Genomic DNA, 18,442 nt, shown 5'->3' with positions numbered 1-18,442 from the left:
AGAATGCAAGCCATTTCCTAATTGATAAATAGTCAAAGGTTATGAAAAAACAATTTTCAGATGGAGAAATTAAAAGTTATTTCTAGTCATATGAAAAAAAAATTCTCTAAATCACTATTAAGTAGAGAAATATAAATTAAAACAACTCTGAGGTATCACTTCACATCTCTGAGATTGGCTAAGATGGCTGGAAAAGATAATGATAAATGTTGGAGAGGATTTGGGAAAAGGGAGACACTAATACATTAGTGGTATCAAAGGATATAAACAGACAATTTTCAGATGATGAAATTAAAACTATTTCCACTCATATGAAAGAGTGTTCCAAACCACTATTGATCAGAGAAATGCAAATTAAGACAACTCTGAGGTATCATTACACACCTGTCAGATTGGCTAAGATGACAGGAACAAATAACGATGAATGTTGGAGGGGCTGTGGGAAAACTGGGACACTGATGCATTGTTGGTGGAGTTGTGAACAGATCCAATCATTCTGGAGAGCAATCTGGAATTATGCCCAAAAAGTTATCAAAATGTGCATACCCTTTGATCCAGCAGTGTTACTACTGGGCTTATATCCCAGAGAAATCTTAAAGGAGGGAAAGGGACCTGTATGTGCAAAAATGTTTGTGGCAGTTCTTTTCGTAGTGACTAGAAACTGGAAATTGAATGGATGCCTATCAATTGAAGAATGGTTGGGTAAATTGTGGTATACGAACGTTATGGAATATTATTGTTCTATAAGAAATGACCAACAGGAGAAATACAGAGAGGCTTGGAGAGACATACATCAACTGATGCTGAGTGAAACGAGCAGAACCAGAAGATCATTATACACTTCAACAATGATACTGTATGAGGATGTATCCTGATGGAAGTGGATTTCTTCAACATAGAGAAGAGCTAATCCAATTCCAATTGATTAATGATGGACAGAATCAACTACATCCAGAAAAGGAACACTGGGAAATGAGTGTAAACTGTTATTTTTACCTTCTGAATCCAATTCTTCCTGTGCAACAAAAAATTCGGTTCTACACACATATATTGTATCTAGAATATACTGTAATATATTTAACATATATAAGACTGCTTGCCATCTGGGGGAGGGGGTTGGGGGAGGAAGGGAAAAAATCTGAATAGAAGTAAGTGCAAGGGATAATGTTGTAAAAAAATTACCTATGCATATGTACTGTCAAAAAAATGTTATAATTATAAAATAAAATTAAAATTAAAAAAAAAAATACATTAGTGGTAGAGTTGTGAACTAATCCAACTATCCTGGAGAGTAATTTGGAACCATGCCCAAAGGGCTATTAAACTGTACACACCCTTTGATCCAGCAGTGTCTTTAGTGGGTCTGTTATCCCAAAGAGATTAAAGGATTAAAATGACTGGTACATAGTAAATATTTTATATAAGTATTAGCTATTATTACAAGGAGAGAAGCCAGGGATGAGAATAGGAAAAAAAAAAATAGACCAATAGATATGGTGATGAGGTCATTATTGATCTTGGAGAGGGTAATTTCTCTTGTCATAGATATAGGAGTGAGATTTCATGGCACTGAAGGATAATAAAGTAGTGAGAAAGTAGATGCAGCCAGTATAGTCTGCTTTTTCTATAAATTTAGCAGCAGTGGGATATTACAATAGGGTGAAGGAAAAACTTTTTTTAGGATAGGTGAAAAACAACCATATTTTTAAGTAAGAGAGAGAAGAATTCAGGACAGGGATAAGAGAGAGAGAGAGGGAAAGAGGAGAGTATGATTGATGGGAATGAGATCACAAAGGAGGCAGGAGGGAATGAAATCAGAGATATCCAGCATACTGCCCAGATTAATCTTCCTTATGAAAATGGGATTAGCAAATATTTAAAGATGGCTGGCACATAAAGAAAAGTTATCAACTGGTTAATTCACTTTTGAAAAAATAAAACAAGGCATTTTATTAGTAGACCTTTGTACTAATTAGTACCTTTGGTACAAGGTAGTATAAGAAGTATATAAACCAAGTGCATTGGAGATTTAGAAAACGAAGAGATCTTTTACTGTTACGGAGATTGGGGAAGATTTTCATGTAAGAAACAGTATAATAGGATTTAGATAGATGTAGTGGGGGAGGGCATTCATTCTAGGCAGAAAAAACAATATGAACAAAGGTACAGAAATGGAGAAGGTATGGAACATATTTGGTAAAATGAATAATTTAGTTTATGTGTATGTTTAAAGAAGTGATAGGAGATGGGCCTTAAAAAAAAAAACTGGGAGTTTATTTTAGAGGATCTTGAATGCTGTGTGCAAGAATTTGAACCTTTAATTGAGAGACACTGAAGAGGCATTATGGGGAAGAGAATAATGTGACTGTAACTGTGCTGTAGGAAAATCTGGCAATATTGTATCAGGTGGATTAGAGAGTTGAGAAATTAAATCCTGCTGAACTAATGAAGAAGCTATTGCAATACTTATCCTGAAAGGCAGAGTACTAGACCTAGAGTAATTGCTATGAAAATGAAAGGACGCATATACAAGAGACATTAGTTTGTTGAATTAGAATGAAGAGTTCACTGGCAAAACAACTATATTTAAGAGGCAGAAAAAGTAAGAAGAATCAGGGAAGGACAAGATAAGAGTTGTTAGTTACTATAGCGAGATTAAATGAAAATGGAAGCAATATTTGGAGAATTTGAGGGTAATTGGTGAACTCTGGAAAGACTATTTCATTTGTGGTAGGTAGAAGCCAGATTGTTATAGATTTTCATAGGAGGATTGGTTGAGGCTCTCAACTCCTTTCCAAAACTCAATACCAGAATCTGTTGCTATAGACAGAGAAAATGGTAAAAGTTAGTGAATCTTTGAGTGACTGGTAATCAGGGATATATTCACCTCAAGCAGAATGGACATTGTGGCCATCAGTCACCTCAGATACAAGGTTAATGTGTTCCAATGTAATTCTACTCATATGGAATCAAGTTCAAGGATACTGTCAAGGCAGAGAATACAAAATTGGTAATCAGTGGAAAAGCCACTGCTATCTTTCAGGAATATGATTTTGCCAATATTAAGTGATGCGATGCTGAAGTTCAGTATAAAGTAGAGTCCACTGATTTCATTAATACTATGAAAAAGCTGACGCTCACATGGAGTATAGAGCAAAGTGTGTCCTTATCGCTTCTCTTCCTGCTAATTCCCCTGTGTTCCAATAGGAACTTTGAGAAATATAATTCCCTTACATTTGTCAGTAATATCTCCTATACTACCAACTGCTTAAAACCCTCACTTCCATCCCCACTCCTTGGCCAAGGTCATTCCTGAAAAGCTTGGCATTATGGAAGGCTCATGACCACAGTTCATGACTTTACTAAGACCCAGAAAACAGTCATGCCCTGGTCTAGTAAAGTCAATATAGTTCCTAGCCTCAAGAAACTTACAGGTTTTTAATAGGTATTTGTTACTGTGTTGTCTGATTTTTTTGTAACTTCATTTGGGGTTTTTGTTTTTGGGGTTGTTTTTTTTGTTTGTTTGTTTGTTTTGGTTTTTTGGGTTTGTTTTTTTTTTTTTGTTTTGTTTTTTTGTTTTTTTGGCAAAGATCCTGGAATGGATTTTCTTTTTCTAGAACCATTTTGTCAAGATTGATTGTTTCCTCATATGACAAATAATAAGGTTATTGCACTCATGTAGTAGAGAGTCTTCAGGAAGTAAAGCAAAAAGTCCTCATTTAGAAAATGAGTTTCACTACTGGGAAACCATATCTCTTAACTGTTTCCCTATATTAGGGATCCCATGCTCCAAACAGTCTTTGTCCCAATGCCCTCCTAAAGTAGGGGGGAAAGCATGATATACGAAATAGGAAGAATAGTAAATGACAGCTATCTTCCTATATTCAGAAGGTCCTCATATACAAGGAGGATTAGATTTTCTCCATTTGGCCCCAAAGGGAAGAAGGACAAACAATGGATGGGAAATTGAAAAGAGACAAATTTAGGTTTGCAGGAAAAACTTCCTAACTCTTAGATGTGTCCAAAAGTAAAATGGGCTGCTCTCCTCCCCTCCTATCACCACTCCCAAGTCCTCTCTGTCTCTTGTTTCTGTGTTCTTTTTATTTTCATAGATACCATCTTACTGGTGTTCTCTAGGAAGACTGAAGACCATTTGTGAGGTCTGTTATAGTGGGATTCCTTCTGTGGGATGAATTGGATAGCTGCTGAAATCCCTTTTAACTGTGCTAGTAGGTAGAGTAGAAATGAAGAAATATCAACTAAAAATGCTTTTTAAGAAAGTTGACAGTGAACCAAATGAGCTGTGGTATATTTCCTAATGAACAGTTGTTTTGTTTTGTTTTGTTTTTATTATAGCTTTTTATTTACAAAATATATACTTGGTTAATTTTTCAACACTGACCTTTGCAAAACCTTCTGTTCCAAATTTCCCCTCCTTTTCCCCTAAATGACTGGTAGTCCAATATATGTTAGATATGTTCAAATATATGTTAAATCCTATATATATATATACATATTCATACAATTATTTTGCTGCACAAGAAAAATTGGATCTAGAAAGAAAAAAGAAAAAAAAAACCTGAGAAGGAAAACAAAAATGCAAGCAAACAACAACAGAAAGAGTTGTGGTCCACATTCAGTTGCCACAGTCCTCTCTCTGGGTTAGATGGCTTCATTACTGAACAATTGGAACTGATTTGAATCATTTCATTGTTGAAGAGAGCCATGTCCATCAGAATTGATCATCTTATAGTCTTGTTGCCGTGTATAATGATCTCCTGGTTCTATTTATTTCACTTAGCATCAGTTCATGTAAGTCTCTCCAGGCCTCTCTAACATCATCCTGTTGGTCATTTCTTATAGAACAATAATATTCAATAACATTCATATACCACAATTTGCCCAGCCATTCTCCAATTGATGGGTATCCGCTCAGTTTCCAGTTTCTAGCTACTACAAAGAGGGCTGCCACAAACATTTTTGCACATACAGGTCCCTTTCCCTCCTTTAAGATCTCTGGGATATAAGCCCAGTACAAACACTGATGGTTCAAAGAATATGTACAGTTTGATAACTTTTTGAGCATAGTTCCAAATTGCTCTTCAGAATGGTTGGATCCATTCACAACTCCACCAACAATGCATCAGTGTTGCAGTTTTCCTGCATTCCCTCCAACATTCGTCATTATCTTTTCCTGTCATCTTAGCCAATCTGAGACGTGTAGTCTCTATATATTTTGGAAATGAGGCCTTTATCAGAACCTTTAACTGTAAAAATGTTTTCCCAATTTATTGCTTTCCTTCTAATCTTGTCTGCATTAGTTTTGTTTGTACAAAACCTTTTTAACTTAATATTATCAAAATTATCTATTTTGTGATCAATAATGATCTCTAGTTCTTCTTTGGTCACAAATTCCTTCCTCCATAGGTCTGAGAGGTAAACTATCCTATGTTCTTCTAATTTATTTATAATCTCATTCTTTATGCCTAGATCATGAACCCATTTTGACCTTATCTTGGTATACAGTTTTAAGTGTGGGTCACTGCCTAGTTTCTGCCATACTAGTTTCCACTAATGAATAGTTGTTGAAAATGATGATTAATAATTATTTTTTTAATTCTTAAATTAACAAAGGCCAAATAAAATGAGCATTTTCATGTACAATGTAGCATAGGAAAAGAAGGTTGTACATGAAACATTCTATTACATACTCCTTTTTCTTTTAAGGAAATTTTATATACTAAATCAGCATGTTAATTTTAAAAGCCATCTTGTTAGTCTATATTGATTTCTGGGGGGGGTTTTCCTGGTTTTTTTTTTGTTTTGTTTTTTTTTTTAGAGATAAGAGGGAAAAGGGACTAGATTTCCTTCCCCCAAGAAAAGATAAAAAAAAAAGAAAAAGAAAATGCATAGTGAAGCAAAACAAATTCTTACCTTGACCATGTCCAAAAATCTTATCATTCTGCACCCTAAGCCCATCACTCAAGGGGCAAGAAGCGAATAACATGGTTCGTCATTGCAGTGATCAGAATTCTTAAATCTTTCAAAGTTGCTTTTATTTACATTGTTGTAATTACACAAATTAGTCTCCTGCTCCTGCTCAGTTCAGTCTGTATCAGTTCACCCAAGTCCTTGCCAGATTTCTCTGAAACCTTTTCATTGTTAATTATGGCACAAAAGATTACATTATAGTCACCTGAAAACAATCGTTGAACTCTTGAACATGTGTAGAATGAATGCATGCAGTTGTCAGTGCCCTCAGAAAAAGAAGAAAGGTATCTCAAAGAGAACAGAAGAGTTCTCATAATTGAATCCTGTGGCAATTTGACTCAAAGGAACATCTATGACAAATTACTTAACTATTTTACATGGCAAGACTAAAATATGTAATTATGCACTCAACTGCCAGATTAATCTAGTTTATTTGGTGTTCTTATGATTCCATGATGTAAAAGGAAATGTGACAACTCATTTATGAGTTAGTAATTGACCTACTCCCAAAGTTCCTATGGAAAATGGATCTTGGTAATAAAAGACATCAAAGATTTTTGTTCATGATTCCTTTTTTTTTTTTTTTTTTTTTTTTGCTGAGGCAATTGGGATTAAGTGACTTGCTTAGGGTCACCCTGCAAGGAAGTGTAAGTGTCTGAGACCAGATTTGAACTCAGGTCCTCCTGACTTCAGGGCTGGTGCTCTATCCACTGCACCATCTAGCTGCCCCTTGTTCATGATTCTTTAAGGACATATGTAATAATAACTGAAACAATTTCCAGCATCCTTAATTGAAATTTCTTATACTGACTTTTGGATTCACTGAAAGTTCATTGATTTTCCACAACTATCCACAACATATAGGATTAATTTCAAGTTGAAAGACTGTATTCTCTGCCTTGTCCTGTTTTTAAGAGCCTGAATTTGTATGACCAATGAGATAAATGGTTAAATTATCACTAAAACAAAATGTGTGCCTTGGCATAGCACAACTAGAAACTCTGGAATTTACCACTATTTGAGTAGCACTGCTAGTTCACTTATTCTCATTCTATTGAAACAGCTCTCTAAAATTACCACTGATCTCTCAGTTGCCAAATCCAATGATTTTTTTTCTTTTTTTTTTTTTATTTACAAAATTTTTTATTTACAAAATATATGCATGGGTAATTTTATAGCATTGACAATTGTCAAGCCTTTTGTTCTAATTTTTCCCCTCCTTCCCCCCCCCCCCACCAGATGGCAGGTGACCAGTACATGTTAAATATGTCAAAGTATAAATTAAATAGAATATATGTACACATGTCCAAACAGTTATTTTGCTGTACAAAAAGAATTGGACTTTGAAATAGTGTACAATTAGCCTGTGAAGGAAATCAAAAATGCAGGCAGACAAAAATAGAGGTGTTGGGAATTCTATGTAGTGGTTCATAGTCATCTCCCAGAGTTCTTTCGCTGAGTATAGCTGGTTCAATTCATTACTGCTCTACTAGAACTGATTTGGTTCATCTCATTGTTGAAGATGGCCATGTCCATCAGAATTGATCATCATACAGTATTGTTGAAGTATATAACGATCTCTTGGTCCTTCTCATTTCACTCAGCATCAGTACATGGAAGTCTCTCCAGGCTTTTCTGAAATCATCCTTATTGGTCATTTCTTATAGAACAATAATATTCCATAATATTCATATATCACAATTTATTTCAGCCAATCTCCAATTGATGGGCATCCATGTAGTTTCCACTTTCTGGCCACTACAAAGAGGGCTGCCACAAACATTCTTGCATATACAGGTCCCTTTCCCTTCTTTAAGATCTCTTTGGGATATAAGCCTAGTAGTAACACTGCTGGGTCAAAGAGTATGCACCCAATAGTTTTTTCTTAATACTTATTCTACTTGACTTCACTGTGGCCTTTGTCATTGTTGCTCACTCTCTCCTCCTTGATCCTCTCTTCTAGACTTTTAGGGCACTACCCTCTCCTGGTTCTCATCCTCCCCATCTGACTTACTGTTTCTCTGTCTTCTCTGTTAGATCCTCTTCTAGATCACGCCCTTTAATCATAGTTGTCTATCAGTGTTCTGTCCTGACTCTCTTCTTTCTTTGTACTACTTGGTGATTTCATCAGCTTCTATGGATTTAATTACCATCTCTATTCTGATTAATGCTCAAATCTACCTACCCAAACCTTCAATTTCTCATCTCTAAATGCCTTTTAAAACATTTTGGACAGGATGTTAAGTAGACATCTTAAACTCAACGTGCCCAAAATGGAATTTATATTATCTTTCTCCCTAAACTCTGCCTACCTCCTATCTTCCCTGTTAATAGAAAGAGCAAGACCATCTCCCAAACCCTTAATCTCTGCTGGATTCTTTACTATCTCTCATCCCATCCTATCCAATTTGTTGCCAAGACCTGTTAATTCCACTTTTGCAACATTGCTTGTATAGGTACCCCCTCTGTCCTCTGACACTACTACCCTCTAGTACAAGACCTCATCACCTCATTCCTGAACCCTTGCAATAACCTGCTCAGGGATCTGCCAGCCTCATTCAAATCTCTCCCTACTCCAATTCATCTTCCACTCAGCCACTAAAGTGATTTACATAAAGCTCAACTCCAATCATGTCATTCCTTAGTCAATAAACTTTAGTGACTTTCTATTGTCTTCATGAGCAAAAACAAAATACTGTGTTTGGCCTTCAAAGTTCTTTATAATTCTTTGATACATTCTTTTTCATCCAGTGATCCTAGCCTCTTAGATATTCCATAAATAAGGGACCATCTCTTGGCTGTTAGCATTTTCTCTGTTTCCCATCCCTAAAGTGCTTTCCTTCCTTTGTTCTGCCTACTGATCTCTTTGGCTTCTAATAATCCTGTTTCCCCTTCTTAGAATCTAGCAATGTGTTTTGTGCATAATAAATATTTGTTTTTTAACTTTTGTTGTCATAAATAGGAATTTTTATTTAGAATTTTACTGCACATAACTGAAAATATTTTACTTACAGAGGAAGTTTAATCTCTTCTTTTACAGTATTATAAAGAATGTCCTCAGATGAAGAGAAAACCTCAGCTACAGATCTGCCAAGAGACGTTGATCCAGATAATTCGGTTTCTTCAGGTCTTCAGGTAGGTTAGAGTTAATATCATCTGAATCTTTAATGGATTTTATAGGAATCATGAATGTGTTCATTCTAAAATTCATCAAATGCCTACTTTTAAGTTAGTGTGGTATCTAGTACTTTTATCATGGCATCTTATATTTGGAATAGGTATTGTGTTTGGCATAGTGGCAATAATCCCACTTTATTGGGATTATTTATTGGGGGAGAGCTTTACCCTACTATACAGACAAGAGAAACTGTTGTCCTTTTTAAAACAAGAGGGAGAAAAGTAGGCATATATGAAAAGAGGTGCAGGGCAATATGTTGATTCCATTCTAATTCAGCAATATTATCTGTCCCCTTCTTTCCACTGTTACTTCTGTAATTCAGGCCTTAATGACTTTTTGCTTGATCAAAAATAATAGTTCTCTTTCTTCCAATAGTTCTCTCCCACTTCCTCATTTATTTATGGTGCTGCCAAGGTAATCTTTCTAATGAACAATATTGTTCTAAAGAATAATCTTTTACCTACCTCCTTACTAAATTCCTAGTAAAATATTAACTCTTTTCCCTTGTATTCAAAGCTCTCCAAAGTGTGGCTACCTTTTTATAGCCAAGTACCTGTGTGTGAAATTGTCTGCTTTCTTCTCCTATCCCTAATTTTAAAAATTATTTCATTCCATTGATGAGGATAGGCAAATCTGAAAGACCTTGCCTGATTTCTGTCCCACCTCTCCAGCCAAACCTATGTAAATCTGACACAATATTTTATCTTAAACGTCTCTTATATACCTGTCACATTCTACTTAGTACTATAGTCATTTATATAGGAATGCCCCATTTGATTTCTAGATTTTGAGGAAAGAATTCTTATTTTAATCTTTGTATTTATTGAATGAACCTCTGGTGGTAACTGTATCCCATTTTCTTGGAGAAGATAGGAATCCTCAGTTCACAACATTTTTATTTTGATAAGAGAGAAAGACATCATTTACAAGGAAGAAAAGAAACACAAGAAGGGGTGGGAAGGGATATCTCAAGGATATTCAAAGTATTATATTCATTTACACATAAAATCTAATTTACCCCATTAACTGATGGCACATGAATTTTTTTTTTGCCTTCCTTAAACCACTAAGAACCCTAAAAAAATGAAATATTCACCTACCTTTTAAATTTGATCCAATCCAATTGTTGAGTCTCGATTTAAACCATTTCAGTAGAGCTTTATCCACTACTATAATTTGTAACTTAATAAATTGCTTAATAAACTTCATATCTACAGAGGGAGTTTTTTGCTTGTTTTGTTTTTCCCAAAAAACAGTATTATTTCTCTCTCTCTCTCTCTCTCTTTAGAGACTTAAACTGATAAATTGGGAGAATCTAGAACAATGCAAGCGCATAGCAGGCATCTAATGTTTGTTGATTTGAGAGTCCTGAAATTTTATAATACATTATATGCAAAGAAATTTATAAGAAGGTAATATTTAACTTTCTCAGAAATGATACTTTGGTTTTTAGCGAAAGTGAAAATCTTTTAAAAAATGACCAACTGCTCAAAATTGTGATGTCACAAATTCTAAGAGTGTTCTAGCTTTACATTCTGATCTCTGTTGCTGTAACCTTCAACACATTCTGCTGTCTAAGACACTGGATGCAGTAGAAAGATCATTTACATTGACTATGGAGGATGTGACTTTATGTAAAATATTTTACTTTTCTAAACTTCTAAATATAGAATAGTGCCTCAATGGCACCAATAAAAACACCACCAAAATAGAATTTTAAAAGGAAGCATTTTTATCATTACACACTTATACCAGTGTAGCATGTAAGTTTTGCAGCTTCTACAGATGCATAGACTTGGTTTCAACTGTGTAAGAAAACGTCCTTATTGGCCCTGTACAATGAATAATAGCTGTAGAAAGATCTTTGGTAAAGTGAAATTATTCTCATAGTTGCTGTTATTGATTTGGAAATTTAGAAAATAGGAAGATTGATCTGTATTATTGGACAATTTAATGAAATGAAATATGAATTGTGCATGAGCCCAACTCAGAATAATGCTTTACTTCACAATTTTTCATTGCATTTCTTTCTGGAAAGTTATTTTCACACCTCTGGTCCTCAGTTTTTTTTGACAGTAAAATTGGGCCAATACAACCTATATGACCTACTTTATTAGGTTATTATAAGGAAAATAAAAGTGTTATGTAAATAGAGACCTCTTCCTTTATTCATCTTCCTATTTAACTGGAAAAAAATCTAATGTTCTCACTAAAGCTTAAGTGAGTTATAAGATTTCAAGTATATTTCACTTTAATAAGCAGCAAAGTTGCCTTAAGAGGAAGGAAGTGATCTCTAATTGCGGAATTTGAGAATGAATGAACTAGAAGACCAGGTAAAAAAGGGAACAACTTTATTGACACCCCCCCCAAAAAAAAATCAGTTATAGAGCATTAGCAACCAGTCTTCCTGGAAAATTCTGATCAGTTTCTTGGTGGTTACTTGGTTTAGGAGGGGGACTCTAGTAGATTATTTTATATATATAAATGCATGAGAAAGCTACAAGATATGAGAATCTAGTACTCCTTAGATTCCCAAAATTAAAATGCTAACTTATCTATTGAACTATTCTGTGCCTTATGAATTACATTCAATATATAATGCCTCATAATCCTGCATGCCACTTTCCTTATCATTGTTCCAAAAAGATCACTACAATCCAGAAACCTTCTTAAGAGTCTGAGAAAGTTTTATGGGCTTTAAAACTTTTAACAAAAATTTACACTTTGGTGTGACAGCACAGAAAATCTAGGATGATGGTCTTACCCATAGAAACAAATTATCTGTAATCAAGGAGGTGACTAAATTCTGCCCTGTTGGAATATTTATTGTGTTCAGTTCTGACCACCATATGGTCCAGGTGCAGTGGGTAGCATTCCAGACACTGAGGTCCTTTCTCGAACTAACCTGCCAAGTATTCCAACTCTACTGCAGAAAGGACAACTCAGTAGGCTGGCCACATTCTTAGAATGCTATATGTACTTGCCAAAAAAATTATTTTATGAAGACCTCACACAGGGCAAGCACTCACAAGGTAGTCAGAAAAAAAAAAAAAAAAAAAAAAAAAAAAAAACAGTACAAGGACACTCCCAAGATCTCTCTTTAAAAACTTTAGAATTGATTGTATGACATGGGAAACACTGACACAGGGCCCAGCATGGCCTGCCCTCATCAGAGAAGGTGCTCTGCTCTATGAGCACAGCAGAATTAAATTAGCCCAAAAGAAATATGAAATGCTCAAAGTTGGAAAGCCCACCCCAAATGTTCATGTGGACTCTGTCTGTCTAACCTGTGGCAGAGCATTCCAACCTCATATTGGTCTGATCGGCCCCAGTCAGACACATTGTAACTCAGCTCTAACATAGTAATGTCATTTTGGTCCTCTTCGAAAATAAAAGACGAGTACCACATGGTGATGCAGTGGATAGGGTTCTGGACCTGGAATCAGGAAGACTTAAGTTCAGATCCATCCTAAGGAATTTAGTAGGTGTGTAATCTGGATGAGTCATTTAATCTCTTTACCTCAATTTTCTCATCTGCAAAATGGGGATAGTAACAGACCTACCTCTCAGGTATTTGATATGAGTATCAAATGAAGTATAGAAAAAATGAAGTATATAATTGTAAAGTGCTTAGCACAATACTTATAACATAAGTATTATATAAATGTTAGCTATCATCATTATTATTATTTTAAGAAGAACCTTGACAAACTTAACATTTTTTCAGAAGAGAGCAGCCAGGATATAAAGGGACTGAAAACCATTTTATGTCACATTGGGATCACTTGAAAAAGCTAGGGATGTGTAGTCTGAAAAGAGAAGTTTTAGTGGCACTATCATCACTGTTTCAAATATTTAAAGGGTTATCACGTGGGAGAGGGATTAGGTTTATAATATTTGATCCTAGAGGACAAATTTACCAATATAATGTTGGCTTGATATAAGGACAAATTTACTAATGATGAATGAAAGTTGTCTAAAAAGGAGCTGCTACATTAGCTAATTCCTCTTTACTGGAAGTTTACAATAGTTGCCAAATGACCAATTTCTAAAGATGGTGCAGAGGGATTTCTGTGTCCTTATGGACCTATATCTCCAAGTTCCTTCCAACTCAGAAACTACATTCCTATAATAACAATTTATTTATCTAGTATTGTTAAAGAATGGGCTGTTTCATGTAAGTAAATCTTCATTTTGTTCTAAAATATTAAAAGTAAATATCAAACCCTCTTTATATAAATATTTCTAAGGTGAATTATACACTTCCCTGCATTCATCTTTTCTTGAAGACTTAGGGTTATTAATATGTATTTCATTGTAATCTTCTGTAGTACCACAATGCTGTCAGGAGCCCAAGCACATATAGAGTTCTTTACCCATATACTAAATCACCCAAACTGCCATAATTTTTACTTGTTCTTGTTGTTTTACTATTTTCTGTCTCATCCCTTGAGTTATCACTTCATTCTCTTTTTTAAATGCCTGTTTACAGTAATATGCTTCCTATGTCCTCACTGCTTCTAGTCTGCCATAAATCTGCCAGTGGCATTCCAGATTAGTATTTATAAGTTTAAAAATAAGCAATTTGGAACTATGTATGCTCAGAAAGTTATCAAACTGTGCATACCCTTTGACCTAGCAGTGTTACTACTACTGGGCTTAGATTCCGAAGAGATCTTAAAGGAGGGAAAGGGACCCACATGTATAAAAATGTTTGTGACAGCCCTTTTTGTAGTGTGTAGACACTGGAAACTGAGTGGATGCCCTTCAGTTATAGAATTGCTAAATAAATTATGGTATATGAATATTAAGGAATATTATTATTCTGTAAGAAAAGACCAGCAAGATGATTTCAGAGACTTACATGAACTGATGCTGAGTGAAATGAGCAGAATCAGAAGATTATTGTACATAGTAACAGCAAGATTACACAACGATCAGTTCTGATGGATGTAGCTCTCTTCAACAATGAGATGATTCAAACCAGTTTCAGTTGTTTAGTAATGAAGAGCCATTTACACCCAGAAAGAGGTCTGTGGGCCACAATATAGCATTTTCACTCTTTCTGTTGTTGCATGCTTGCATTTTGTTTTCTTAGTTTTTTTTCTTCCTTCTTGATCCAATTTTTCTTGTGCAGCAAGATAACTGTATTACTATGTGTACATATATTGGATTTAACATATATTGTAACATATTTAATATGTATTAGACTACCTGCCATCTAGGGGAACAGGTGGGGAAGGAGGGGAGAATTTGGAACAGAAGGTTTTGCAAGGAGCTATGTTGAAAAATTACCCATGCATACATTTTGTAAATAAAAAGCTTTAATTTTTTTTTTTTTATAAGCAAGTTCCGAATCAGTACCTGAGAGTCTTCTTTTAGTAAAATACTTCAATTTTGTGACACCCATATTTCTATTTTTCAGAGACCTATTTTGTCTTTCTGCTTCTTTGGCTATCCCAGATACGTCAGATTACCAATTAAGTTATGTACTGTAAAGCCAATTTGACTCTTTAAATTAATTTTTGACTGTCTCTTTTTGGTGCACTTCTGCAGAGAATTTAGTCAAAGCACTGAAATAGTTGTCTGGTTCATTACATAAAGAGTACAGTTTCATAGCTTTTAAATGTTTATTTTCAAGAAAGACTTGATGGGGTGGGTAATATGGAAATGTTTTGCATGACTTCACATGTATATTGATATCAAATTGCTTACCCTCAAGGATGGTGAGGGATAGAAAGAAAAGAGAATTTGGAACTCATTTTTTTGTTTAAATGATGACTTTAAAAGTTTTACATTTAATTGGAAAATATCCAACAAAATGATTTTTTTTTTTTTTTTTTTTTTTTGAGGCTGGGGTTAAGTGACTTGCCCAGGGTCACACAGCTAAGAAGTGTTAAGTGTCTGAGACCACATTTGAACTCGGGTCCTCCTGAATTCAAGGCTGGTGCTCTATCCACTGTGCCACCTAGCTGCCCCCAAAATAAATAAATTTTTTTATTTAAAAAAAGGACAATTTGGCTTCATACAAGGCAGTATAGAATGCAAGAGGATTTATTCCCTTTCTATATTGTATTGACAGCCACAGCAGTTGACAAACTGTAGATAAGCCACTTCTGTATGCACTATAAGCACTCTTGGGCAACATTTAGCTTGTATCATCATTAAGTTGGCATAAGGTAGATATTCAGAAACTCAGGTCTCTGTTGCATAAAAAAGTTAGGGTGGGTTTTTATATATATATATATATTTTTTTTTCCTCCAAAAGAAATTTATTCACTATGATATATAGCCCTGATAATTATGAAAAAATCTTATCATGAATGTCATTTTAAAATATTGAGGTAGAAAACTCTTTTCTTTAAAAATAGTTGTTTAAGGGGCAGCTAGATGGCACAGTGGATAGAGCACCAGCCTTGAATTCAGGAGGACGTGAGTTCAAATCTGGTCTCAGACACTTAACACTTCCTAGCTGTATGACCCTGGGCAAGTCACTTAACCCCAGCCTCAAGGGGGGAAAAATAGTTGTTTAAATCATAATCACATCTTAATGTTATTGGTGACTGCTTTCTTATAGACTGAATATGAAGAGCTGCTTCGATATGCTGTGGTGACACCAAAGAGTGATACAATTACCTCAAAGCAGTCTTATCCTAAGTCATTAGGAGGAACAGATGACAGGATATTGAGTGTAGTGGCTGAAGAGCCACATATTTCAGGTGAGAGAATACACCTTTAATATAAAAGATTGCCACATGTGAACAATACTGATCTAATTTATAATTGAGTACATATTTTAAATATATAAAATTAGATTCTTAACTGTCAAACCCTGAAAATAAAATGACCAAAAAGCCATAGAGGTTACCAATTGTATACTCTGACCAAATAGCCACAGAAATTACACAGCAACTGTTAAATATCAAAAACAAAATAAAACCAAATAGTTCACAAAGGTTTTAGGCAAAAAGCCTTCTTTTTTCTATTGGAGGAGGAAAACTAAACACACATGCTAGGGTCTTCTCTAAGAATGAAGAGACCCAAAGCCGTGAAGCTAAACCTTGATACTTATAACAGTGGATAGACAAAGAACCAGGCAATGAACTATAACAGCAACAATGAGGCAGGTTTGCCTAGTGACAAAAAAGTCATAGCAGGACTTTATGACTAGAACTTGGTTCCTGCAGGTGCTTCTCTGAGGTCAAGGACCAACTGGGGCTGGTTTGAGCCAATTCTGTGACTTAGCTGTAATAAAATTCATCCAGAGAGTTAGTGCAAAGGATTTTTGTTCTGCCAAACTTAGGACATAGCTTGCTTGCTAGGCCTTAGCTCTGGAAAGCAAATGTATCCTAATAGAAAGAAAGGAATAGAAAAAGGGGTGATCTTGAGGTGGGATCCTAACATAGCCAATACACAACTATGTTTTATTTTTAAAATGTATACTAGTAATAAAAATTTTCTTCTGTGAGCAGGTTAGAAGTTAACTTTCCTCATATAGAAAATATTTCACTTTTCTATGGGATTAGTGGGTATTTGGTAAATGCTTTCTTAGGATGATGATTGAAGTTGCTGAAAAAATATTAAAACTGTATTAGTGAATTAAGGAACAGAATTGATATTAGTAATGTAATTGCAGTCCAGTGTTTTGCATATTCCTTAATAGTATAGGATGATAAAGATTGTTTAATTTTTAAGGAATTTACAAGAGATTTTTGAAGATTGATTTCAGTTTAATTATTTTAAATCTATTTCCATTTAAACCTTTGGTGTATAAACACTCAAATCCTGAATAAAGAAAGATTTTGTTGTAGTATCACATAACTTTTCCTTTGATTCATCATAGAAACACAATGAAATAAATTGTTAGACTGATAATATTGGATTATTCAGAAATTTCACAAATTTTAGAAATTTTTATTTATCACTATATGGTTTAGAAATAAACTAAGCGCAAACTTTTTTAATATTATCCCTTAATTACACTGTTACACACTTAAGAAAGCACAATGTACAGACCTAAAAATGGATTAAATAATTTATTTCATTAATTGCCACCTAACATTTGCAGCTTAAATACCCTCCAGGGATGCTTGGTATTTGAAAATCCTAGAGGATAGAGAAGCAACCCTGAAGTCAGGAGGACCTAAGTTCAAATCTGGTATCAGACACTTAACACTTCCTTGCTGTGTGACCCTGGGCAAGTCACTTAACCCTAACTGCCTTGGCAAAAAGAAAAAAGAAAAAGAAAGAAAGAAAATAAAAGAAACAATCACAGAGAAATCCAGAGCATAGAGCCTGAAGACAGCCCTGTTCAGTGAACTTCTTAGTCTCTTAGTATTCATTCTTGACTTTTCTAAGAGCTATTAGTTCTTTTTACCTGCAGACTTTACACAGCTATGCTTACTCTCTTTTCCCATGTTTTTGGTTTTTTTGTACTAGACCAGACCTATCCTTTCACTGATATTGGCAATTCATTCTACCAGTGCAAATTAGGACTTTCTCTGATAACTTAAAAATGCAAGAGAGTTACATAGGGCACTATGTAATTCAGTAGGAATTCAGGAATTGAGCCTAGGACTTTCCGAGTCCAAGGACACTCTGTATTCACTATTCCATGCTTACTTCTCTATAGTTTGTATTATGTGATGTTATTATTATATTAATATTGCCATATATTTATGTGCTACTTTACATTTCAAAGTGCTTTTTTAAGCTTTATCTCGTTTGATCATTAAAATAAATTTATGAAGGCATACATTATGTCCATTTTACAGGTGCAAGATCTTGACCAAGGCACAAAGAGATTAAGTACTTATTTATTTGTACTTATCTGTTATTAGGATAAAAAACCAAGTATCAGATTATAACTGGCAAGTGATAATTATAACTCAGGACTTAAGATTCCTAGTCAAATGTTAATTCCACTATTCCAGACTCTCTCTTAAATTCGGTAACAATAAGATGCTCATAGAAGTTTATACAATGTCTCCGTAAATGACCTAATGAGCACACCTTAACTGTACCCCATAGCTTCAGTGGTCGTGCCAAAAGAATCAGGTGGACCTTGGGGATTACACAGTCCTCAAGTCTAAACATTCTTGATGCTAAGACTTTCTCAGTGATTTGGATATAGACATAAAGGACCTGTTTTGGATGACATCCAATATGGCTGATTCAGAACAGATATAAGTAATGGAAGTTACATGAGAAGCATTTTGTTTGAAGTAATGAAACAGTGAAAGGAACAGAATATAAAATGCATGTTTTTTGTGT

General features: G+C 34.7%; 1 protein-coding gene across 1 annotated transcript in view; it reads left to right on the top strand.

Annotated features, from left to right (window-relative positions):
* The window catches only part of POC5 (POC5 centriolar protein), a 56,981-nt gene that overhangs the window by 3,618 nt on the left and 34,921 nt on the right, over positions 1 to 18,442 (top strand). The window contains 2 exon segments of the mRNA XM_074282308.1: positions 9,032 to 9,126; positions 15,747 to 15,888. Coding sequence (XP_074138409.1) covers positions 9,043 to 9,126; positions 15,747 to 15,888 — 226 coding nt within the window. The 5' untranslated portion in view covers positions 9,032 to 9,042.

The sequence above is a fragment of the Sminthopsis crassicaudata genome, chromosome 1, assembly GCF_048593235.1.
Source record: "Sminthopsis crassicaudata isolate SCR6 chromosome 1, ASM4859323v1, whole genome shotgun sequence".
Taxonomy (NCBI): Eukaryota; Metazoa; Chordata; class Mammalia; order Dasyuromorphia; family Dasyuridae; genus Sminthopsis; species Sminthopsis crassicaudata.
The sequence above is the reverse complement of the archived record's forward strand: the minus strand, read 5'-3'. Positions and strand labels throughout refer to the sequence as shown.